The 27,387-nt window shown below is 38.7% G+C and overlaps 3 protein-coding genes and 1 pseudogene across 3 annotated transcripts; all 4 read right to left on the bottom strand.

Annotated features, from left to right (window-relative positions):
- Window positions 1–12,423: 12,423 nt before the first annotated feature.
- LOC141612777 (expansin-like A1) lies at window positions 12,424–14,179 on the bottom strand. The gene is made up of 5 exons (XM_074431532.1): window positions 13,979–14,179; window positions 13,542–13,651; window positions 13,261–13,439; window positions 12,929–13,061; window positions 12,424–12,825 (listed from the first exon to the last, which is right to left on the bottom strand). Exons 1-5 carry the CDS (start codon window positions 14,091–14,093, stop codon window positions 12,580–12,582), a joined length of 783 nt encoding a protein of 260 aa, XP_074287633.1. The 5' UTR covers window positions 14,094–14,179; the 3' UTR covers window positions 12,424–12,579.
- A 1,062-nt stretch (window positions 14,180–15,241) lies between these two features.
- On the bottom strand, window positions 15,242–17,955 carry LOC141612778 (expansin-like A1; annotated as a pseudogene).
- A 5,413-nt stretch (window positions 17,956–23,368) lies between these two features.
- On the bottom strand, window positions 23,369–23,992 carry LOC141613053 (uncharacterized). Its single transcript, XM_074431787.1, has one exon. It carries the CDS (start codon window positions 23,990–23,992, stop codon window positions 23,369–23,371), a length of 624 nt encoding a protein of 207 aa, XP_074287888.1.
- A 722-nt stretch (window positions 23,993–24,714) lies between these two features.
- Window positions 24,715–25,955, bottom strand: LOC141613052 (uncharacterized). The gene is made up of 2 exons (XM_074431786.1): window positions 25,343–25,955; window positions 24,715–25,244 (listed from the first exon to the last, which is right to left on the bottom strand). Exons 1-2 carry the CDS (start codon window positions 25,953–25,955, stop codon window positions 24,715–24,717), a joined length of 1,143 nt encoding a protein of 380 aa, XP_074287887.1.
- Between the last annotated feature and the right edge of the window lie 1,432 nt (window positions 25,956–27,387).

The raw sequence follows: 27,387 nt of genomic DNA, 5'->3' as shown, positions 1-27,387 counted from the left end.
GGTAATTATTCACAAGTGAACGTACTCCCCACCGCTCGCCCTGTCAAGCAAAGGATGAGGAACTCCTCGGTCGAGAAAGATGAGGCCATCAAAGCCGAGGTAGATAAACCGCTACGGCGGGCTTTATTATGCCTTGCACGTACCCTGAGTGGTTAGCCAATGTAGTGATGGTAAAGAAATCATCGGGGGCATGGAGAATGTGTGTAGACTTTACCCAACTTAATAAAGCATGCCCCAAAGATTGTTACCCTCTGCCTCGGATAGATAGCTTAATCGACGCCACGGCAGGCTACACCATGCTGAGCCTGCTGGACGCCTTCTCGGGATATCACCAGGTTTTCATGGCTGAGGAAGACATGCCTAAATGCGCATTCATCACCGCTAACGGCACATACATGTACAAAATGATGCCGTTCGGTTTGAAAAACGCCGGCGCAACGTATACAAGGCTGGTGGACAAAGTGTTCCAAAATCAAAAAGGGCGAAACATTGAGGCCTACGTCGACGATGCTATTGTGAAAAGCAAGTCCGACAGCGAGCACCTGGCCGATTTACACGAAACATTTTGTTCACTAAGGAAATACAAGATGAAGCTCAACCCAATGAAATGCAACTTCGGGTCGGGCGGGAAAATTCCTCGGAGTACTTGTCGTGCAGAGGCATCGATGCAAATCCGGACAAAATCCAAGCAATCCTAGACTGCTGAGCCAAGGAATCGAAAAGAGGTTATGATGTCGACCGGAAGAATGGCGGCTCTCGCCCGTTTCATCTCTCGGTCGGCCGACAAGAGCACCCCATTCTTCAAAGTGTTGAAAGGGAATAAAGACTTCGGTGGGGGAGGAACAGAGCACGGCTTTCAAACAACCGAAAGCTCATCTTCGGACTCTCCCAACTCGTCGTGCCGATCTTTGGGGAGACGCTATACCTATACATAAGCGATTACCTCGGCCACGGTCGGTCGGTGATCATCGGGAAGAAGACAAAAAAGAACACCCAATCTACTTTGTCACCATACGCTCGTTGCCCGCCGAGAGAAATTACCCACTAATCGAAAAAGCGAGCCTTCGCAGTCGTCGTTGCCACGAGGAAGTTAAAACCCTACTTCGACGCGCACCCCGTGACGGTCCTAACCGATCAGCCGTTAGAGAAAGCTTTGGAAAAATTCGAACAATCCGGCAGGCTCATCAAGTGGGCAGTGGAACTCTCCGGCTTCGGCATTCAGTACAAACCAAGACCTTCGATAAAGGGGCAAGCACTTGCAGATTTCCTGGCCGAATGCACGTATCAAGAAGAGCCAAACCCAGGCGTATGGGAGGTCTACACCGACGGCTCCTCCACGACGAACAGCTCAGGAGCCGGCATCCTCATCATCAGCCCAAACGGGGACGAGTTCGAGTACGCCTTGAAATTCACCTTCTCGGCCTCGAACAACGAATCCGAATACGAGGCGGTGATAACCGGGGTCGAGCTAGCTAGGGCTGCCGGAGCAGAGCACATTGTGTTGAAGACAGACTCACTGTTGGTTGCTAACCAAATCAGAGGGGAGTTTGAGGCTCGGGACGACGGAATGGTAAGGTACCTAGAAAGGGTAAAGGCCGACATAGCGAAATTGAAGTCTTTCCAAATCCAATGCGTTCCCAGATCCGAGAACAACCGGGCCGACGCTCTCTCCAAACTTGCCAGCTCAACCATCAAGAACGTCAGCCGAACCGTGCTGGTAGATATCAGGAATGCGAAGAGCATCACTGAGACCGACGGCATGGTGGGCAATGTAGAGGCCGAGACAACGTGGATGACTCCGATAATGAAATACAAACTTACAGGTGAATTACCGGAGGGCCGCAATCCCTCGGCCAAAATAAAACGGATTGCCGCCAGGTACTTAGTGTTCGAAGGAGAAGCGTACGGAAGGTCCGTAATAAGACCACTCTTGAAGTGTGTCGGTCCGGCCGACGCAGAGCGATCTCGACAGAGATTCACGAAGGCATCTGTGGACACCACATGGGGGCAAGAACGCTAGCCCACAAAGCTCTACGAGCCGGCTACTTCTGGCCCACCATGCTTCAAGATTCCGGAACAAAGACCAAGAAGTGCACGAACGTCGGATGCATGCCCCGTAATACACGCTCCCTCCGGGGACCTACAACCGGTGCTTAGCCCTCTTCCTTCGCACGGTGGGGGATGGACATGCTAGGGCCATTCCCAACGACCTCCGAGGAGGAAGGAAGTTCTTGATCGTCGTTGTTGATTACTTCACCAAATGGGTTGAAGTCGTAGCAAGCGATCGGCGAAGACCACAATGGCCGTCGAAAGGTTATCTCGGGAAAATGTTATAACTCGTTTCGGATTACCCCAAGTTATAGTATTTGACCACGGCCGAGAGTTTTGGAGTGACACGATAATGAACTGGTTAGAAGAGCTTGGTATCAAATTTGCATACTCCTCCGTCCGCCACCCGAGAGCAACGGACGAGCAGAGGCGGCCAACAAAACGATCCTCAACGGTTTGAAGAAGACAGTCGAAGACCTTAAGGGAAGGTGGGCCGATGAACTACCCGGCGTCCTATGGTCCCTTCGAACCACGGAGAAAGAAGCAACGGGGTACACCCCTTTCCACCTAGTCTACGGTGCCCGAAGCGATCCCGCCAATTGAAGCGACGGTGCCAACATTCAGAACGGCTACCTTTAACCCGATTGAAAACGAGGAAGGCCCGAGAGCTTCCTTAAACCTAGTCGAAGAAAGCCGAGATACAAAGACACCTCAACTTGGCAAGTATATCAAAACCGGATGAAAAGAGCCTACAACCGAAGAGTCCACAAAAGGGACCTAAGAGTGGGAGACCTAGTCCTAAGAAAGTCATTTGCCACTAACAAGGGAAACATTCACGGTAAGTGACGGCCAACCGGGAAGGTCCCTACAAAGTGGTTGAAGAGATGAGGCCGGGTACATACCGCCGACGGACATGGAGGGTGTGCCTTTGATGAGCCATTGGAACACCGACAACTTAAGAAAGTACTTTGTATAGCGGCGGAGGTGTCCAAGCCCATTGTGGACACCCCAATGCGTAATCATAACAAATGAAGAATCACCCAAATTTTCCATCAGTGCTTGTCCCCTCCATAAGTTGCCACCGGTCAGTCACCCAAAGAAGAAACGTATACTCAGTGCAGTTGAGACGCAAGTCTGGCGGTCAATATGCCCACAGTTACGAATGCTATCGAGCCATAACCCCGATTACCTCGGCCCTAGCCGAGAGCGACGGGGACACAATGACCGATACGCGCTATCGAGCCGTAACCCCGATTACCTCGGCCAAAGCCGAGAGCGACGGGGACACAACGACCGATATGCTAGAAGAAACGTATACTCAGTGCAGTTGAGACGCAAGTCTGGCGGTCAATATGCCTACAGTTACGAATGCTATCGAGCCATAACCCCGATTACCTCGGCCCTAGCCGAGAGCGACGGGGACACAATGACCGATACGCGCTATCGAGCCATAACCCCGATTACCTCGGCCTTAGCCGAGAGCGACGGGGACACAATGACCGGTATGCTAGAAGAAATGCTAAAGACGTTAACACAGTTGAGATGTGCATTCTAACTGCCTCGGCCATGCCGACGGTAAAACGAAGGCACTCAATTAAATAACGCAAAGAGACAGGTGAGGAATGATGATCAAAGTCCCGGCCAAAGCCAAGGACCAAAAGATAAAACTTTACTGAAAATAATTGCAAGGAGAGTACAGACGACGGCCGTCCCCATAAGGACAGCCTTAACTCTACCTACCAAAGCTTTACAAAAAGCAAGGAAACAAAAAACAAAAGGTTACAGACTTGGGGATTTGAAGCGCCAAAAGATGGCAGGGAGAGAAGGCTCAATAATTGGCCCCCGAACAGCTAAAGCTATCCGAAACGCCAGGTGAGTCTGGTGACGACCGCCCGTCTCCCTATGCCTGTTGCTGTCCTCCATCAGCAGCAGCGGCAGTCTTGGTGGCTGGCTCGGAAGAGGGCTCGACATTCTCAAGTGCCTTTAGCGCGTCACCCTCCTTCACCTTGGCATCATAGACCGCCTTGGCCTCGGCAACCGAGCCGCCTTCGCCTCCTCCGTCTTCTCCGCCGCCGCCTCCGCAGCCTCGGCCATCTCGTCCAAAAGTCGCTCAAATTTATCCCACGGGAAAGAGCCCTCGGGGACGAGCTTCCTTATTGCCTCCCTGGTCGCCTCCTCGGCCTGGTCCCGGAATTGAGCGCACATTTTAGGGAGGAGATCATCTTGAAGCATTGCAATGTCTTTCTCCTTTTGGGCGACGGCATCCTGCGCGTCCCTGAGCGCCTCCGCCTGGTTGTCGAACAGATCCTTCCACTGATCCCTCTTGGCAACCACGGCGTCATAAGCATCCTTGTACCTATCCCGCTCCTCCATCATCTTGGCGTAGCGCCATCGCCTTCCTCAACTTTGGCCCTCTCGGCCCCAAAGGCGTCTCAACCTCCTCCACGCGCTTCTTGGCGAAAAAGAGATCCGGTTTAAACTTCGCGGCTTCCCCCTTTGCGGCGGAGAGGTCAAGTTTAAGCTTCGCCATCGGCGGCGCACTTGGGCCATGGTTTTCTCCCGCTCCGCGATATAGGAGCCGGCTTGTTGGGTCCACTTCGCCAGCCTCTTATACATTTTCACACCCTCCGCCACAAGCTCGGAGGCAGAGATCTTCTGAGCGGAGGAGTCAACAATGACATTTCCGTCACCCGCCTTCTCGATAGCCCTCTCGGGCTGCTTCCCTGATTGCCGTTCAATAAGAACGACGGTCGCCGAGGGAGGATCTGCAAAAAATTTGCACAAAGCATCCATGTCACCTTGAATTGACACATCAGAGAGCCGGTCATCTGGGATATCCAGCGAACCAGCTAAATCCGAACCATAAGTTAGATCCGTACCAGTTTGGACCCTCTTCGCTCGAGGGCCAGTTTTCTCCCCGCCAACGGTGGAGGTAGATGGCGGATCTTTCCTCTTCTCCCCGACAACGGTGGAAGCAAGCGGTGGCTCCTTAGCAACGGTCACCGACCCCCCAGTAATATCAACGACCTCCACAGGTTCCTTCTGAACCACCAAGGTCGAAGAGGGAGCTGGCACAGACGCCGCCGCCGACCTGGTCGCAGCTTTCTTCGTTCTCTTTGGCACGCCTCCGAGAACCCTTGCCTGGGCCGCCACCGGATCTACCCCTTTCAACTGCTTATCCATGAGCTCGTTGGGGGACGGTCTACGATCGCGCGGTTCAGCCGTGGGATGCTGCTCAACGACCTTCCCGTCCTTATCAAGGCCTAACCGCTTCAAGGTACTCTCGGACAGATCCTGGCCAAACCGGTCTGCAAAAAGAAAACCAAACAAGAATTACACGACAGGAATAGAACATAGCTCTAAAAAACAGGAGCATAACAGGCAAAAATGGGCCTCACACCGACCCCACTCACCCTGGCTGAGGGCCGGTATGAGGCCGACGTGACAGAGCAGCTCATCTTGAAGAATAATCTGAGTCGGGGGCAGCCATCCCTTCTCAAAGATCGAGCACCGCATCGCCCGCTCCTCATCCTCGCAAGAGGAACCTTGAAGCGTCCATTTTCACCTTACCCCGGAGGTACACTCCTCATACTCTTCCGGTTCTCACACCGCAAGTAAAAGGCTCTGGAAAGACCGGGGCAATGGGTAATCCTCCGGCACTTGGACATAAACCCACCGCCGTTGCCAGTCTTTGCAGGAAGTAAGCTTGTTCACGGAGACATAGCCTGGCTCCGTCTGTACGCTGTACCACCCCACTTTACCGGCAATTGACGGTCGAAGACTGTGGAGTCGGCGGAATAAGTTGACTGTCGGGATCTCCCCCCTAAAGAGACAAAGCCACACAAAGCCAACTATCGTCCTCATGGCCAGCGGATGTAGTTGGGCCACCGCGACGTTCATAGCTCTGATAATGGCCACGACGTATTTATTCAGAGGAAACCGCAGCCCATACTCCGGATGCCACGATGTACACGTCGGTGTGACCCGGTGGAGGGCAACAGACCGCCTGACCCTTTTTAGGAATAACGATCTTATACCCCTCACCGAACGAGAAATGGCCTCCGAAAAATGTCTCGCCGGAACAACTGGCGAACTTATGGGACCAACCACGTTCAAGACCAGTCGTGCAGGGCTCGCCATGATCCGGGATGACATGACCTCCCACCATCGGAAGGGGTCCCCTCATCCTCATCGCATCCTCACCCTCATCCTCCCGTCCCTCCGGGGTGGTGGATCGACTACGGGAGAAAGAGACCTAGGGCCCCCAAACCTTATCGGAATGGCGTCTAGTATCTCCTCCCCATCAAGACGCAACGGGGAATCCCCCGGCGCAGAAGTACTAGTCCCGGCGCCAGTAGCAGACATAATAGCAACAATTATTTAACAAAATAAAAAGTGAAGAAGTTTGTTTGTTTACCTTGAAGAAAAACACTCGCCGGAATAACAACTCTGAATGTTAGAAGACAGAAGCCCTTGAAAGTTTAGAGAAGAAAAAATTTTGGAGAATGAAATTGGTCACCAATTTCACGGAGCAACTGCCCTATTTATAGGGAAAAGCTCATGAAGAAGGACCAATCAGCAAACAGCCCATGAAGCGTCAACCAATCAGCGTGCGGACACGTGTCGGACATGCAACCACGGGATGTCAATCGTTGCAACAGTTAGACGTCAATCAATGCAACAGTGACCAAGCGTCTTCAACACGCCTATTCATATCTCCTTGCCTATTCACCTTACTCAACAAATTCCCAAGCATCTGTTCTCCGCCGGCCACATGATCAACCAGGCCAGACAGCGCCGGCCGGGGGCAATCAAAAACTACCGGCACTCTCAAACCCGGTCTCGACCAGCGTCCCTTTCTTTTTTCCACATCGGATGCCCAATACACATCCATGTGGAGGGGGGATATGGTACGGCCTAAGAAAGACCAGGCAGAGGCAAAAGAAGCCGCCGCAGAAGAAGCCGATGCAGAAAATTTTCTACAAACTACTTGCGCAGAATATACGCTCAGACGTACATCGAAGCCCATACCACGGCATAGACTACGCTGGGGGAAATTGATGGGGCATATTCGCACCCGACCAAGTCAACATATTGAGCAAGGTCAAAGATATCCACAAGAAGTCAACGACTTAGACGACCTAGCCGATGCGGCCCATCGGCTGCCAACTGGGTCCCGGCATGACAACCGCCCGGCGGAACACATACCCGCGTACTCATATCCAAGACCCCTCGGCGGTGAGTCACGGGGCCCGCCGGCTGCCATAGGTCCCTCGGCCGAGGGGTAGATCGATCTTTTCACCGCTAGCCACTTGGCCACTTGGCCACTACGTGACAAAAGGTGAAGTCTATAAATACTCCTCAACCTTCATTGAGGAGGAGATCCAATCCAGAAATACACAACTTAACCTAAATACACTATTCATCTGGTATAATCTTCCTTATCTCTCTACAATATATTCCTAGCCAATTAGCATACAACTTATACATCTAAGTTTCGACTTGGGCGTCGGAGTGGGACGCTTGGCTCAAAGCCAAGCCCTCGCCTCGTTCATTGTTGCGGGAGAGGCCGAGAGGAACGATTAAGACCAAGGGAGAATCCAACTCAAGACATCATTCAACAAGCCACGGGTGGTAACTATACTTGCTCTGGAATTACACCCGGAACAATCATGATCACACATTCTCAGTTCTTACAATTTGATATACTTCGTATATGCCGTAACTAAGACAACACAAATCCTTATAACAACTTAATTAGATTTAACCTTTCAATGCTCCAGTACAGAAGTTCACGTTTAGTTTTAATGATTACCATAATTATCTGCATCTCTAGCTACGTGTATCGTCTCACTGTTGTGGTAATGTTAAATACAGTTCTTACGGTTATGGTATTAGACCATTCCTAAGTAGAGGTCGCGTTAATTAGGTCGCGACCCAGTTTTACTCTAATCTCACTTTATTTATCTTGACCTACTTTTACCCTTCCAAACAGTGAAGCAGAAGGCCACGAGTCACGATCTAGGTCATCAACACAATATTTTTTCACTTTCCAACCAATTTATCTCTATCCACATTATATCATATTTTCATATATTTTTTTTATTAATTATTAATATTATCAACCTATCACATATCTCCACATATAATGTCATGAGTTGAGTCAATTTGCTCCACCAAAGGTCATAAATTGACCTCTTCTCCCCAAAGGTCACCATAATTTTCTACTTAAATGGTGATTAGTGTGACCAAGCAAGGATTAAATGTTTGGGTAACAAACTTAAGTTTAACTTTGTAATATTTATTTTCATTCGTAATAAAAAGGTTCTTATAGCAAACTTAAGTTTCACATTGTAACATACCTATTCGAATGCATTTTTCGGATCGGCTACCCTCTTATTCGGATGTGATACAAATCGGCTATCGGACCGGTTCGGATAATCGGATATTTGACCTACCCTATAACCGTAAGTATTTGTTTGCCCTATATTATACGAGTCCTGACCTACTAGGCTACTACATACGCATCCTCTTATCATTTTAAAAATATTTATTTTCATTCGTAATAAAAAGTTCTTATAACATTTTAAAATCATTTATCTCATTATTTAAATCGGTTATGATACGTAACAGATTTCTAAACCATTACAAGGAATCATTGGGTTAGAAAAAATGAGTAGAGAAGTGATATTCGATTTGAAAGGCGCAATTTGAGAAGACAAAATCAACAATAATAAATGAAAGGTAACTTATGATCATGATCCTACTGATCAACGTAGCCTTTCTGACTTATTACACTTGTCAAGTTTTAGCTGGATGAGAGGAGGATGTCTGCTACCTTTTCTTTATGAATTTTCAATTCGTATTATTTTAACTGTTTTTCAGATTTATGTATACGTCATGTCGTCGTACATGTATTTATGTAAATTAACGAGGGTATAAATTTTAAATGTATTTCTGTCACATTTGTCAAAAAAAAAAAAAATGTATTTCTGTCAATTAGGCTTTGGATAATTTTTTTAATTTAGGTGTAACAGTGACATTTACTCTCTCCGTCCCGGTTTATAGTTATTGATTACGTTGACGCAACGATTAAGTAAAGAATGATAAATTTGGAGCACACAAAACATATATCCTCATATGCACGTGAAAAGTGACTCGCAACAAATGAGATAGTGCTATACGTCTTATTATAAACATAATTTTACATAAAATCGTTATATAAGATAATTTACTAAACTTTATTGCAATATCGTACCATCATAAACTAGCATAAACTTTATTATCACCCTATCAATTACTATGTCCTCGTTTTAATTATTGTCATTGTATATCTTCATCACAAATGGATTAATATCTAAGTACTCTTACTAAAAAGTCTCAGGTATAGAAATTAGTTTTATTGGTAAGAACTTTTTTACCTAAATGTAAAGTTGCGTATTCGATTTTCACACGATAACAGATTTAAATTACAACATACAAGGACATGAATAAATTCTTGATTATAAAATAAAGGTGGGTAATATTTGCAATAGGTAAAAAGGTGTTTTTAAATTTGTGGTGTGCATAATTAAAACAAGAATATATTGAGCTCTTATTTTTATTTTAATAACTTTATATTCTACAAGTATTTTATAACGAAAACATACATAGTCAAATAGATAAGTTATAAATTTAAAATATTACTCAGTAGGTTATTAAAATAAAAACATATTTTATATTTTTATTAAGTAACTAAATTGGTCCTACTGTTCTTAAATTAGGACTTACAAAGAGGTATTACCCAATAATTTGTGTAGTTAAAAGTCACAAAATCAAGATTAAGACAGTCTCACACCGTAATACGGTCTATTTTTATAAGAAGTTTATTTATTTAATGCTAATAAATGAGTTGTCTTTTTATATAATGATGAGATTGTCTTTGTGAAACTGTTTGTCGGTCACACACCAAAAATTACCTCCGTCCTCGTCATTTGTATGCTTATTTCATTTTAGGTGTCTTAGTCATTTGTTTGTCTTTCTATTTTTAGGATTGTTTTTGCTCTCTTAATTTGATCTATTTGTCATCTAATAATTCGCCATTGTCTTCATTGTGGTCTTTGTTGCAAAATTAATGAAATAAATATTCGGAACTGAAGGAGTAATTAAAAGGGATTTATGGGAGTAAATTCCAGAGGACAATAACATAAATTGCGTAGAAGATGAACCGTAGAAGGGTAGAAATAGAGTAGGGTGGTGCAGAACGGCGCAATCATTATTTCACGTCAGAAATCTCTGTTGGGAATTTGTGATGTTGTCTAACATCAATCGTCCTCCCAATTTTTACCCTCTTTCCAATTCAATTTACCAAGTCTATTCTAGCTTCATACTCTGTTTTTCCTCTTCTTTTTACGCGTCCCCATTTTCCTATCCTTTCCTATTTCCTCATCTAATTCTAAGGACTTGCTTGGGATGAGAGTAATAAGGAGTAATAGAGCTAAAAATAAACTAAAAAATGGAGGGAAGAGATGAAGGTTAAAGATAGAAATGGATAGAAATGGGTAAATATAGTGTAATAGTCCCTCCATTAAGGGAGTAATTGTTACCCACCTCCCCTTCCAAGTAATTATTACCTCCATATAGTCATATAGAGATAATAATTCATCGCTCACCTCCTCTTTCCACCCTCTACAACCACCACAAAGCACCAATCTCCTCTCATTTCTTCTTATTTTAGCTCTCATTACTCCCTTAATAATTACTCTCATCCCAAGCAAGCCCTAATTAGTTACTCGTAAGTCGTAATCGTTCATTTATTAACCTCGATTTTATAGTGTGTATAGATTTTTAAAATATGTTACGGTAGTGTTTAGATATTACGATTTTTGATATATAAAAAAAAATGGGATATTACATGTTTACCTTAAATCTCCGAATTATTTTTCTAAGTTAAATCTTCAATTTTTTTTTCTAAGTTTACGTTTTTCTCTTACTTATCCTTTCCCGTGGATTTAGTGATTGTCATGTGTAGTTATGTAGTTATTAACGCTCTCAATAACCGTGAACCGAGTTTGAATTATTTTCTTTGTCATGTGTAGTTATTAACGCTCTCAATAATTGTGAACCGAGTTTGAATTATTTTCTTAAAGAAAAGAACATGTGTACTACAAATGATGAATGTTTGCATTTTTTGGGGGAGGGGGGAGGGGGGGATTTGAACCTATAATCTATTGTCTAGATACTTCAATTTTAGATTTTTTTTCTTTCAAAAATGAGTTTAATAACAAACAATTTAACGAAATTTGGTGATTTTGAAACTAATTACCCAAAATGGGTCCATGTAGGCTCGGTTTTGGGGATGCTAGGTTTAGGATTAAAGTTGCTGAGCGGGAGTGCGATTTGAGACCAAACCGCTCAGCGGCCGAGCAACTTAGCAACCAGAAAAGGAAAAAAAATGTGGCACATTGGGAATTGAACCCGCGATTTAAAATCCTTTACTTCACAGTTCACACTCTAACCAAAACACCAAGCATAATTTAATGATTTATTAGGGCAATTGATATTAAATATTTAATGCTAAGAGTATAAATGCGTTTTGGAACTTGAACAATATACTCAATATTATGTTTAAGCACTTGATTTTAAAATATAAATTTGTCTGGAGTGGTGGTTAGATCTAGAGACTAAATGTTAGTTTTATAAGAGGTCTTATGTTCGAATCTGTTTACCAGCGTTTTTTTTTTCAAAGACCCAAGTCGATGTAGGGGAGGGTGTTTTGACCTTTGGGTGGACATTAAGTGACATTTTGGGTAAGGTCGCTGAGCGGGAGAGCGACTTGAATCCGAGCCTAATTTCGGTTATGACGTGGACCAATTTTGGGTAAATACTTTAAAACAACACCCATTTTGTTAATTTGTTTGTGATTGAGCACCATTTTAGAAAAAAATTCTCAATTTTAGCCACTAGATTAAAACCTTTCAATTCGATGAGCGTTTACATTAAAAAGGTTGCTACCCATTTTTTGTTGCTTGAATTTTTCTCTTTCCAAAATTTATTTAGTAGAATAATCCCCAAATTTTACAAATAAAACCCACTTATTGTAATAGCCAACTATTTATCAAAGCGTCTTGCTTGTGACGGGTTAATCCCGTCACAAGCTGAAAACCTCTCACAAAAAGGGAGAGGGGACAAGGTGGGGCACCCCCCATGTGTTTTCCTACTCACCTCTCATGGGTATTTTGTGAAAGGAAATGGTATCCGTCACAAGCTTGTGACGGATATCGCCGTCTTCAATGAGATTTTGTGACTATTTATTTGTCTAATTCCAATGTTTTATGTTACCCAACGTATTTCGAATCACATCCTTGATATACTTGAAACTGTAACGAAATCTCATACAATACTTTAAAGTTAAAACTAAAAAAGTAAATATCAAAAGAAGACATAACATAGAGAACTAAGTACTCCATATATTACTATTACTTACGTAGATGTCGTATGACTGTTTATTAACGATACTTAATCTTTACATATGAAAGAAGAACAATAGTTTTACTTCCATTGAGAAGTATCACAAGGAGAACAACTTTCTTGAGCAATATCAGTAATCTGGACTTTGGTGTTGTATATGACACCGGGCCTCCAGTTTGCAGGTAATACATTTTGGGCCCAAATATATTTACCATCGTAGCCCGATGTTACTATAAATCTAAACTGAAGTGGCCCATTGGGTACTCTGCTTGTATCCCATACTGCCCCATAATTTCTGCTCATAAAATTCCAATTTGATGTTCCAACCTGAGAAAACAACCCATGACACGAGTTCGTTGTAGTTTGGATTTGAGTCGGATTGGATCACTAGGACTAAAAAGTCTTAAACACAGTTTGAAATAACAATTACCTGGGACACATCCATTCCTACAATCTCAGTTTGACCACCTTGATACAGGATTTTTACTGCTAAGTAACCAGGATTACTGCTTGATTCTTCCACCCGAATTGCCAAATTCTTACCTTTGTAGTCACATGGTATCCTGGTAACTCCGTCACACATTTTTCGAAACAAATTAAGCGTTAATTAAGTTGGTCCTCGTTTTTTTTTGTTACAAATACAATTAATTAGTAGCGACGAGTTAGGACGCGAATATAATCAGGCGCGAATGTCATTCATTAAATGAAAAATAAGATAGCGACACCCAATCATTAGAAAAAAAAAGTTAAAAGGAATTATACCGTTTATATTCAATGTTTGCGATACCAAGCTTAAGAACGCCTTGGTCCATGCCAGGCTTAGCCATGGCTGTGAAAGCTCTGCTACTAAGCACAAAATCAACGTTGGTATCCTTATTAAGATCCGTCATGATCACTTTCGTCCCACTCGAACTACACAGCGCACTGTTATTGCATCTTATCTGTTTACAGTATTAAAAATTGAACACCATAAGCTTACTCGATTATATTGAGAAGGAGGCGTATCAATGTCGACGACTGTGATAACTTGTATGTTACGTTACCTGAAAACATGCACCACAGCCAGCGCCGTTGTTGTATAGGGAAGGAATACCGGCTACAAGGTATCCTCCATTGAAGTTTAGAGCTAAGGAACCATACCCACATGCTCCAGCTGCATTAATTTGTAAAACTAATTAATTCATGATTACCCATTTGCTAATTTGACAAAATACCATTTAGGTTATAGTGGAACCGCGATTTTTAATTAATGAGCGGGAATTTTCAGTTGTGAACTACTAACGTAATAGGTAAACTAAACAAAAGAAAATCTAAAATGTTTACTAAAAGGCCGGGTTAATTAAATTCTCATTTTCCAAATATTGACCGTCCTTGCTAGTCCTCCTTAGTCGTACGTGATTAGTTTATTTTTACTACAAAATTTGATTATGGAAGCTAAAAAAAAAGTAGCAAAACAGAGGAAATTCGGTTCCATGCATACATGAAAGTGGAGAATCACTAGAGAAATAAGCCGCTTTGGATTGGTGAACACAACGATCACAAGCTGTAACATAGGAGATTAACAAAAACAATAACAAAATTAATGCATTATTCATCGTTATATATTGTTTAATTTGCTTATGTTTTAGGTAAGAATAGGAAGAATATATGAGAAATTATTGACAACTTAAAAGATCGGTCACTTGACTATATATATAGAGAAGTGATCAAAGAAAGTGGTGTACAGGTAGGTGTACTATAGACTATAGTAATGTGGATTAAGACGCATTTAGCTGTACAAAAATTGGTGTGGATTTATACATAAGGAAAGGAAAATGACGGGCCAAATTGCGCAAAACGCGAACGAAAAACGTCGGAAAAGGTAAATCATATGAATTAGTGATATGTGAGTAATCTTACCTACTACTAGAGTTGTAGTTCTTTTGGTGGTCGGCACTAGTGCTCTACCAACTAGTGTGCTGTCTTGAAATTTACATAAATTTAATTTCGTCATGATAGTGGGTAATTATATCGAAAATTAATTCATTTCTGTATGTTAAATGCGTCATATTCAGAAAATGAAGATTTAAATTTAAAATCAGTTGAGCATAATACTCAATTTTAAACACTAGACTAATAAGATGTTTTCATGCATAATTTAACCCTTTGTGGCTCCGTGTATGCTTGTTAGACTTTATTTTAGATGCATATATTTGTCACTAATTATTACTATGACCCGATTTCATTTCGACTATGTTCATCTCTTCTTATACATTTTTGTTCACAATAGAGAAGATTCTCTTATTCATCATCTACCTATTTATTTATATTTCAACTTCTTTCAAATGAAAAAAATACAAATAATCCACATAGAAAAAATAGCATTAGATAGTTGGGACAAGGACAAATGTTCTACTTCCTCTAATTTTAGAGTAAGTAGTGAACATTCTCTTAGACGAAAAAGAGAGCTAAGAGACAAACAAATTATTGATTGTTTTAATAGGTGAAAAGTTGACCAAATTAAATTTGAAAGATCTAATTAAATATCAAAGACATTTCTAAAATATAAAGGCAAACAATAAACTAGGTGTACTTAAGATTAAAGCCCTAGTATACATGAAACTGAAACGAGTCTCATACTCGAAACCATACAAAGAATATATTAAAACAATTTAACATAGAGAACTACAATAAGTACTTCATCCTCCATGTGTCTCAGTATTATTACTCAAGGTAGATGTCGTATGACTGTTTATTAACGATAATTAATTTTGAATGTGAAAGAAGACCTAATAGTTTTACTTCCATTGAGAAGTATCACAAGGAGAACAATCTTCTGGAGCAATATCAGTAATTTGGACTCCGGTGTCATATACACCGGGCCCCCAGTTTTCAGGTAACACATTTTGGGCCCAAATATATTTGGCATCGTCGCCTGATATCACTATAAATCTGAACTGTAGCGGCCCATTTGGTACGTTGCTCGTCTCCCAAACTGCTCCATTATCCCGATTCCGGGTCATATAAATCCAATCTGGTGTTCCAATCTGCGAGCATTAATAAATTTAAGGGATTTATCGGAAATATCTTAGTCTACTGATTATGTCGAATATATTTTTAATAATTATACGGAATAGTTTATGTAATTGGGTTTCAAAATTATACAGAATGATATCTTAGGCTCTGTTCTTTTGGACTTAATTTCAGTTCTAATAAGTTCAGTTCAGTTCAGTTCAGTTCAGTTCAGCTCCATTCATTTCAGTTCAGTTCAGTTCAGCTCCATTCAGTTCAGTTCAGTTCAGTTCAGTTCATATTAGTTTATTTCAACATTACTATTATTATTCTTATTGATATCATTATTATTATTTTTTATAATGTATTTACTATTATTATTATTATTGTTATTATTATTATATTATTTTTATATTTATTATATTACTATTATATTTATTAATAATTAATTCGTATTGTTTATATTATTATATTTATATTTAATATATTTATTATTATTATTATTATTATTATTATTATTATTATTATTATTATCATATTATCATTATTATTATTATTATTATTATATTATATTTATTATTTTATTAATATATTCATTATTATTAATATTATTGATAATATATTTAATATTATTATATTAATAAGTTATAATATTATATTTATTATTTTATTAATATACTCATTATTATTAATATTATTAATCACATATTTATTATTATTATATTTAATATTATTATATTAGTAAGTTATTATATTAGACCTATTATTATTATTATATTATTATTTATTTATTAGTTATTATTATTAATATATTATATTATTATTAATAATGTTATCATTTATATTACTAATATATTATTATTATTACTATATTTATTATTATATTACTATTTTATTTTTTATATATCTTATTAAATTATTATTATTAGATTATATTAATATATTATTATTATTATTATTATTATTAATGAATAATATTATAATAATATTTATTATTATTATTATTGGTATTATTTTTATTATAATCTTTTTATTATTATTATTATTATAATCTTTTTATTATTATTTATTTGATTAAGTTGATTGATTGATTGATTGATTGAATCGATTGATTGATTCGATTGATTCCATTGATTGATTCGATTCGATTGATTACTTCATTAAGTTGATTGATTGATTCAGACAATTTCAGTCCAAAAGAACAGGGCCTTAGTTTACTGATTAAGTCGAATATATTTTTGATAATTATACGGAATAGTTTAAGAATACGAATGAATCTCGAGTATTTTACCTGGGATACATCCAGTCCTAGAAGGCTAGAACCTCAGTTTGACCACCTTGATAGAGGATATTGACTGCTAAGTAAGTAGGATACCAGCTTGATCTTTCTATCTGAAGTGCCAAATTCGTACCTCCGTAGTCACAAGGTATCCTGCCAAACATATTCGTCGCGATCAGAAGTCGTTTAATTTGTTATTTGTTAATTATATAATAGGACGCGAATATCACTCATAAATAAATGATATTTGCGTCCTCATGCCTCATCCTTTAGAAATCAATCATAATATAATCGTCACCATTATAGTTACTATGTCACACGAATAATTTAGATAAAATGGAAAAAAAAAACAGCGACACCACATCATTTAAAAAAAAGGCGAATAATACCGTTTATATTCAATGTTTGCGATCTTAAGCTTAAGAAGGTCTTGGTCCATGCCAGGGTTAGCCATGGCTTTGAAAGCAGTGCTACTAAGCACAAAATCAATGTCGCTTCTGTTATGATTATCAGTCATTATCACTTTAGTTCCACTTTTACTGCACAATGCACTGTTATTGCATCTCATCTGTTCACAACATTAAAAACTAAACATCATACGTATTATATAACCTTTTGAGTATAAAAAGGAGGCAGATCAATGTCGACGATTGCAATCGTAACATTACCTGAAAGCAAGCGCCACAGGCAGCACCATCATCGTACAGCGAACGGAAACCGGCTACTAGGAATCCTCCATTGAATTTCAGAGCTAAGGAACCATACCCACATGCTCCTACTGCATTAATGTCACAAAATACCACTTGGGTTAGTAGCGGAGCCTTGATTTGTAATTAATTACTTAGCGGGAATTTTCTGTCACGAACTACTAATGTAATAATGGATAAACTAAAAAAATCTAAATTTCGAGAGGCCGTCCTTACTAGCCCTCCTTAGTTCCGCTACTGTACGTCATTAATCATTTTTCTTTTAATATAAAATTTGATTACGGTTTATGGAAGAAAAAAAAATGTAGGAAAAGAGGGGAAATTCCATGCATACAGGAAAGTGGCCACTCGCAAGGGAAATAAGACGCTTTCGCTTGATGAACACAACGATCACAAGCTGTAACATACGAGATTGACCCAAACAAGAACAAAATTAAAGCATTCATCCTTATATATTGTTTAATTTAATTATGTATTGTTTAATTGACACCAAATGGTTCAGTTTTGATGGATATATATAGAGAAGTGATCATAGAAAGTGATGTACACTATAAAGGTATGCGTACCATAATGTGGATTAAGACGGATCTAGGAATTTTTTTGGCTAAATGAGGTTCTTTGACAAATTAATTGGAATTTAGGAGTTGATTTCAAATCATTTGGGATTACTCGGTCCACATCAAATCTATTTTTTTTTTTTTTTTTTTCGTTTTTAGGTAAAACCGCGAGATTAAGTCTAGTTTGAGTAGGTGTTTTATCGTATCCCAAATGTTAAAACAACAATAACTAATAATTTTTAGAAATAGTTAAAGAACAAAGTTCTAAGCCAGTAACTCGAAACCGAGAAAAAGTAAAGTCGGACCTTGGACCAGCGACTTCTTGTGTTTCAGGAATTCTACTGGGCTAACATGGACATTGATTGCAAAAGTTACCGCAAGGAGTGAAGTCGTGGGTTAATCAGACGGCTTTATAAGTCACATAATTTAAGCATTTACATGAGATTCGGGCGTTATGACAAAATGTAAAGCTGCTAGTTAAATTAGCGATTTTACCTCCAAATGGAAAAAAAAATGAAACTAGCGACGTGAATCCACTAATCCCAAATAATTTGAAACCAAGTCCAAAGCATCAATTAATTTGTCAAATAATTCCCGATTTAGCTGTACAAAAATTGTTGTGGTCTTGTGGATATATACTTAAGGAAAGGAAAACGACGGACCAAAATGCGCAAAAACATCGCAAAAGGGAAATCATGTGAATTAGGATACGTGAGTAATCCTACATACCAATTCTAGTTCTTTTGGTGGCAGCAGTTGGGCACTATTGAGTAATGAGCTGTCTTGAAAATTACATCCACCATTTTAATTATTTGTTTATTTATTTTATTTTGTGTGTCTAAGTTAATTCTTAGGAATATTTTTGATAGATAATTTAATCTTTCACTTGATATTTAATATTGATCATCTCACTTTTCTTTGGTTTTTATGTCAAATCAAAAATAAACAAATGACTGAAAGTCTAAGACTAAGAAAGTGCATGATTTAATTTTACTATTGTTCCGGGTGTAATTCCAGAGCAGTTATTTGTTACCACTCGTGCTTGTAGAATGACGTCTTTGGTTGGCTTCTCCTTTCGGTCTCCTGAAACAGTGAACAAACTGAGGGCTCGGCTTTGGACCGAGCGAACTCACTCCGACGCTCAAGTCAGTAACTTAGAGAGGTAAGTTGTTGTTACTTGGCGAGGTATGTATTGTAGAGAGATAAGGAAGATATTACCAGATGAATAGTGATTCTTAGGTTTAATTGTGGATCCTTTCCTCAATGAGGGTTGAGGAGTATTTATAGACTTTCACCTTTTGTCACGTAGTGGCCAAGTGGCTAGCAGGTGGAAAGACTGAGCTACCCTCGGCCGAGGGACCTATGGCAGTCGGCGGTCCCTGTTGACTCGCCGCCGAGGGGTCTTGGATATGAGTTCGCGGAGGCACATGAGACAGGCCGACAGGCTGCGTCGGTTAAGCTGTCTAAGTCGTTGACTTTGCTGTGGATATCTTTGACCTTGCTCAATGTGTTGACTTGGTCAGAGGGTGCAGAATATGCCCCATCAACTATGATAGTGAGTAGTCATATTGAAAATTAATACATTATTGACTTATCTATCTATACATCTATCTATACAATATAGTTAAAAGGCTAGATTAAAGCATTTAATTTAATTCCACATAGCATTAACATTTAATTTAATTTTTATTGATTATTTAATTATTAATTATTACGGAGTATTAGATTATTGGCTATTTGATATAATTCTTAAAATAAAAAAGAATGATTACTAAAAGTGCTTACAAATATGTCATTACATATTGTGTAACATACAAATAAAGAAAATCAAAATACATCATTAATATTCTTAAATTAAATGTATATATTAAAGATTTGATGAGATAAAAAAAAAAACAAAAAAAAATGTAACTTACCAAAATTCACATAAAAGTTTCATAATTTACAATTATATTTCACATTTTAATTGAAATTTTTGGAAGAGAACATAGATATTAGTAGATCGGTTAAAATTTTCATATTAACACAACTCGTAGAATTAAAGTATACATTTATTTATTTCTTTAAAATCTATATAATAATAATAGTATAAAAGGCTAACATTGAGTACATTTTTAAATGACATGTGATATAATCACATTATTTCAAGAAGCCATACTACAAGTCCCATTATATCATAATTATTTTCCTTTATCTCCCCTAATATTTATTCTTACAATTACAATATTAGAAAAAATTAAAGAAGACAATAAACTTTTTATCTTCTTCCACTTCAATACTTTATTCAATTCACCACAAGCATTTAACCATACTTTTCATCTTCTTTCTTCATATCTCATTTCTCAAGTTCTTTTATAATGATTCATATTTTTAGTTTACCTTGAAACTTTTGATGATATTATGACTTCTTAATTACTACTTTTTTTTTTCCTTGAGATGATAATGTTTATTTCATGAGCACAACAATAGACATGCATTTTTATTATAAATTTTTATCAGCCTACAGTTCATTCGGTTTTCTCATGTTCTCTTTTCCATTATAAGATTTTACTATATTGGTCAAACTCATTTGATAATATTGTAAATATACTCAGTATATCTATACAATTTTATATTTCGTGTACAATTGATTTTAGCATAATACTAATTTGTACAATTGATTGAATTTTCAGGAGCATGACATACTTGAATATCAATATGTGCAAATGACAATCGACAAGTATGTGGATTTTTTAAGAGGTAGCATGATGTTTCTTATTTTTTTCTAGGAATTTCTTTTTTTTGTGAGATTTTTCTATTTTAATTATTAATACAAAACTCATTTGATAATGTTTTACATATACTTGGTATATCTTATGCAAACTTGTATTTCGTGTACATTTGATTTTGGCATAATACTAATTTGTACAAATTGATTGAATTTTTAGGAGCATGACATACTTGGAGATCAATACGTGCAAATGACAATCGACAAGTATGTAGATTTTTTAAGAGGTTGTTTCTTGAAATTTTTTTTTTGGGAGATTTTATATTTTAATTATTAATACGTGACAATCGGTGAGTACAAAATACAATTTAAGAATTATCAATTTTTTTATTTCATATATTAGTTCAATATCAGTTAACGCGATATTTGATGTTGGAGGATGTGTTATATGGATGATCAAATCTGAAGCTCTTGAATGGAGTAATCATCATATTGAGTATGCATTTTTATGCCGTTGATCATTTTAATTGATATTAGCCTATCTATTTTTGTTCCCATAATTATGCTAAGGGTTTTAGCCTATTAGTTATTCTTGGCCTTTTGTAGTGATAGTATCGACACAACATTGACGGATAATTCTTACAAGAGAAAACAAAAACTATCAAATGATAATTAAATTTGTAGTGATAGTATCGACACAACATTGACGGATAATTTTTATGCCGTTGATCACTTCATTCACTTTGTTAGGCTATTTTTGTTTTACCTATTGAAGGAGAAAAACTAGACCGCCTTTGGTAAATTGTCGGTTAAGAAAGTCCTCAATCTTCGGAGCACCAATATCTTGAAGTTACATAATACATAACCCATGTATAAGTATTAATCATTGATTTCTACATAAACAACTTATGTCTAATACATGTAATTAGACTATTTAATTTGAGTATGATGAATTGAGAATGCAAATCATTACTGAATTTACGAGTTAGCATAAATCATGAATTATCAGAGCATGAGCAACGTCATCCGTTCAGCGTATACGTTCAAAAAAAAACTCTTTATTAAATGCCTAAATCCCGTTAATTTACTAGGTTGTTAATAGAGGTGGAGAAGAAGAGTTAGTCATGATTAGATTTTTTTTATCTCTTACAAAGATCAATATTTTAACGACAAATACAGTGCCTCTATTCCCCACTAATCTCATATTATTATTATTATTATTATTTGTATTATTATTATTATTATTATTATTATTATTATTATTATTATTTTGCAGAAAATATTATTATTATTATTATTATTATTATTATTATTATTATAATTATTATTATTATTATTATTATTACTTTTTTTTTAAGGATGCGCGCAGCTTTCATTAAAAGAAAAATAAAAGTTTACATGAAATTGGTGGGGAGCTGAGAAACAATCTGGGCTCTCACACCCTTAGCAACAGCAAAGCTAAGTTTAGTAAAAATGTAAGCGGCCACCCGAGCCCCCGCATCCTGAGATACCGAGAATTATTATTATTATTATTATTATTATTATTATTATTTTATTTTTATTTTTTTATTTATAAAGATGCGCTTTCATTAAAAGAAAAATAAAAGTTTACATGAAATTGGTGGGGAGCCGAGAAACAATCTGGGCTCCCACACCCTTATTATTATTATTATTATTATTATTATTATTATTATTATTATTATTATTATTATTATTATTATTATTATTATCATCTTTTTTTTTCTTTTTTTTTTCTTTTTTTTTTTGCAAGAATGATATTTTCATATATTCCAAAGAAGGATTACATGAGTTTCTTACAAGCATAACCACTATACAACTATAAGCTAGAGAAAGCTCCTATACATTTAAGGCCTCTAGTATCTCATCATGTACAATGGTAGGTGATTTGTGTAAAAGTAGAACACTAACACATAGCTGGACATCCTTGATGAGGCATGCTCTCCTTGCCTTCAAATAACCTATAATTCATTTCCATCCATAGGTAGTATGTGACTGCAGCAATACTGCATTTGAACCACCTGTTCCTCCAATGTTTTTTAGGCTTGATGCGATGACACCAGAGGATAAGGCTCCTAAGCTGCAAGTCTCGATGTTGGAGTCCCATCCAAGTAAAGACAGAAGAAAGGACAGCCTGAGAATAGGGACAGTGGAAGAACAGATGCCTAGCTGATTCGGCATGCTGCTTACACATGCAGCACATGTTAACAATGCTAACCCCCGTCTTGCAAAACTGATCAGCTGTCGCAAGCTTCTTTTGGAGAGCCAACATAAGAATGAACTTATGTCTAGACAAAATAAAGGGATCCTGAACTGCTTTATAACAAGCATGAGTAGGGAAGCTAGGCCTGAGGAGGTTATAAGCTTTACCAATAGAGAATTTGCCTTTGGTAATGCAAATGTCCAACATATCCATAGCCGCCTGCCTACTACCACAGTGAGTGACCCAAATATCTCTAGCAGTGAGGACATTACCAAGGCTCTCAGAATGATATTCATGAATTTGCAAATCCCAAATGGAGGTATTGGCCAAGAAGTATTGCCTAATCCAGTCAGTCCAGATAGAGCCAGATCCATGTACAAAATGCCAAAGCCACTTAAGCATGTTGGCCTAATTCCAAATAGCAAGATTCTTAATCTGAAAGCCACCCTCAGACCAAGGGCTGCAGATACTTGCCCAACTCTTAAAGACTAATTTCCTTTGCCCTTCCTGGTAACCCCAGAATAATTGTTTACATAGCTTTGTAATGATGATGCAAACATTATGTGGCAAGAGCAGGCGGCCACACCAGAAGTTCTCCAAACCAAAGACCATAGAGTTTAGAACTTCAATTTTACTTGCATAGGAGAGGAATTTGACTGCACAACTTCGTACAAGGTGCTGGATTTTCTGAACAATAGGATCATACATGGTACTAGTAAGCCTGGAGGGATGTATGGGAAGACCAAGGTATCTAAAGTGGAAAGACTCTTTCTTTAGTCCAATGGCATTAAGGATGTGCTGTTTCAGAACAGAGTTGACTCCACCAAAGTAAGCCTCTGATTTCTCAAAGTTTGCATTCAATGACTTTAGAATTTCTGCAACTTTTTGAACAGATGGCAAATCACCCCTGGTAAATACCATGAGGTCGTCAGCAAAAATGAGATGTGTGAGGCCAAGTTTCACACATTTAGGGTGATAGAAGACATCCTGAGTGGCACACATTGTCCTAAGAAGCCTAGAGAGCATCTCCATACTAAGGACAAAGAGTAGGGGGACAGAGGGTCCCCTTGCCTAACTCCACTCCTTCCTTTGAAAAACCCATGTTGAACCATTGACTTTAAGCGTAAACCATGCACCAGTAACACACCCCATGATCCATTTTATGAATGTTGCAGGGAAATTCAGTACTTTGAGCATATTAGAAAGGAAAGACTACTGGATAGAGTCAAAAGCCTTACTTATGTTTACTTTTAGCATGCATCTAGGAGTGAGGTACTTTATTTGGTAACCCTTAACCAAACTTTGAGTTAACATTACATTCTCATGGAGGCTCCTACCAGGTACAAAAGCAGTCTGCTCATAGCCAACTAGCTTAGCCACCACCTTCTGCAATCTATTAGTCAAAATCTTGCTAATAGTCTTATAGATTACAGAACAGCAGGAGATAGGCCTGAAATCTTTGACAGTCTGGACAACTTTCTTCTTTGGTATGAGTGAGATAAGAGTGACATTGGCTTGTTTAGGCATGAATCCAGTTCTGAAAAAGTCAACAACTGCAAGACAGAAGTCATCAACAATTATGTCCCAAGTGGCTTTGAAAAACCAGAAGAGAAACCATCCAGGCCAGGGCTTTTGTTAGAGCCAATGGAGAATAAAGCAGACTTATTTTCCCCCTTGGACACAGGCTCAGTGAGCATCAACTTATCATGTTCTTCTAGACACCACCCCTGGTTAACAGAGGAAAGATCAATACTCTAGACAGGGGTATAAGAGCCAAGAAGTTGCTGATAGTAGTCAACAAAAGCACCACCCATCTCATGGAGCCCCTGATGAGTGTAACCAGCCAAGTCCTGAATTTCTCCAATGAGCTGACTCTGTTGCCTCTTCTTAATCCTGGTGGAAAAGAACTTGGACCCACCATCATTAAGTTTTATATCATGAATCTTTGCTCTTTGTATCAGGATCTTAGCTTCAGCATCCTTTAGTTTCCAAAAAACCAGTGATAACTCCTTCTCTTTGGTGATGAGCTCCTCAGATAGAGGGTTTAGTTGAAGATCAAGGAAACATTGATTTAACTCAGTCCTCAAATTTTCAATTCTGTCACCAATGCTAGAAAAATGAACAGCATGCAACTGCTTGAGGCAACCCCTAGTATTCTTCAATTTAGCTATAAACCTAAACATGGAATTACCAGTGACCCTACTAGTCCAGGCTGCAGCAACTTGATGGTGGAAATCAAGATGGTCAATCCAACAATCAAGGAATTTAAACTGCTTCTTAGGTGCTGGATCACCAGGGAAGGTCAGTAGAGCTGGGCAGTGATCAGAAATCACAGGGGTAGGAATTGAGCAGCAGTCTGAGTAAAGGTTAGAAGCCGGTCACCATTTACCAAAATCCTATCAAGTTTAGAGTAAACTCTAGTGGAAGGGTCTTGCTTATTAAACCAAGTAAAATCATTTCCAGTCCCTTGCATATCATCAAGGCCACAGGAAGAGAGGCAGTTGTTAAAATCAATCATATCAGGCAAATGAGCAGGCAGATTACCAATTTTTTCATGACTATATCTAACAATGTTAAAATCTCCCATGACAACCCAGGGCCCAACCCGAGGAGCCATATCAGTCAAACTATCCCAGAGAGTTTTCCTCTTGACAGGGCAATTGCTACCATAGACTACAGACAGGTGAAAAGCTCGACCAGTAGCCAAATGGTGAACATGACAATGCAAAACTTGGGCATGCACATGCAAAATGGTGACTTTGGTAGTGGAAAAATTCCAAACAAGCCAAATCCTACCATTATAGTGCTTACTATAATTGCAAAAAGAACTATAACCCCTAAATTTATTTCTCAAAATCCTTTGAGATTTATTTTCCTTAACTCTGGTTTCCAAGATACCAAGGATATCCAGTTTATTCTGAGTAAGAAATTTATTAACCTCTATTTGCTTAACATGCTTATTTAGGCCCCTAATATTCCATGAGGTTATTATCATGTTAAGTGTGGATCAGGGGGTTCAGCCACTAAAGGAGCAGAATCTAAATCAATGTCACATGAAGGGACATCTTGCTACAAAACATTGAACTTATTAGGAGATGTAACCAGACCTGAGGTATTAGAGTTTCTCACAGGGGAAAAAGGCTCTACAAAACCCAACTCTGAGTTGTCCAATTCCTGACCAGTGTCATGCCCTAGCACACTGTATTCTGAGTGCATTACAACACCAATAGAGGAAGAATCATGAGGCCCATCTAGAGTAGGAGGACCTAGCATAGAGCATTCTGAATCCATCCTCTCCTTCAAGGCAACTGAATCTTCACTCAATGATGTTGAGGTACCACCTAGCAAGTGGCATTCTGAGGCAGGATCCAGGACCTAGCACAGATTATTATTATTATTATTATTATTATTATTATTATTATTATTATTATTATTATTATTATTATTATTATTATTATTATTATTATTATTATTATTATTATTATTATTATTATTATTATTATTATTATTATTATTATTATTATTATTATTATTATTATTATTATTATTATTATTATTATTATTATTATTATTATTATTATTATTATTATTATTATTATTATGCGCTCAGCTTTCATTAAAAGAAAAATAAAAGTTTACATGAAATTGGTGGGGAGCCGAGAAACAATCTGGGCCCCCACACCCTTAGTAATAGCAAAGCTAAGTCTAGTAAAAATGTAAGCGGCTACCCGAGCCCCGCATCCTGAGATACCGAGAATTTCGGATCCGCTGAGCAAGGCAACAAAGATCCGAACCTAGCTCCCAAGTGAAGAGAAAGAGAAAGGTAGGAAACCATAACCCGCTACCGCGCACAAATCCCCATACTTAGCACACTTTCATTTGAGCCGAAAGATCGCCGACAACCCGGCCTAAGCACAAAACATGCCAACCCGGTGTGAGTCAAAGGTGAAGAACCCGTCGGTCGACGCACACATCACCCCCGTCCCAAGAATAAAGCAATAAATCCGCAGGACGAAGAGAGCCACCATGCCCATCAACCAAACCGATATCAACCTCCTTCCCAGCGAAGTAATACGGATCTATAGCAGATGTCGAAAAGAGTGTCCCGGACAAGGTTATGCCGATGTTTAACGCCCACACCGATCAAAGAGATAAGAAACAGCGTGGTCCCCAAAAACATCCCCAAAGAAAAACCCGAGAGCAAGCGGGGACGGGGCCTAGATACCGTGAATAACGGAACACCCAGACGATACCCCAAAACACTACGGTAAGTCCTCCCGTTCATAGTCTGCCCCAACCCCGAGATAGGAACTACACGTAACCAATCAGAGGAGTGAGAACCCTGCTGAGACTACCATAAAGCAAGCTGACGTGGTGTCAAAGAGAAAACAGACTCTGAGGTAGCAGCAACCGTCGTGAAATAAATG

Source organism: Silene latifolia, chromosome 11 (genome assembly GCF_048544455.1).
Source record: "Silene latifolia isolate original U9 population chromosome 11, ASM4854445v1, whole genome shotgun sequence".
Lineage (NCBI taxonomy): Eukaryota > Viridiplantae > Streptophyta > Magnoliopsida > Caryophyllales > Caryophyllaceae > Silene > Silene latifolia.
This window is presented reverse-complemented; position numbering and strand designations above follow the sequence as displayed.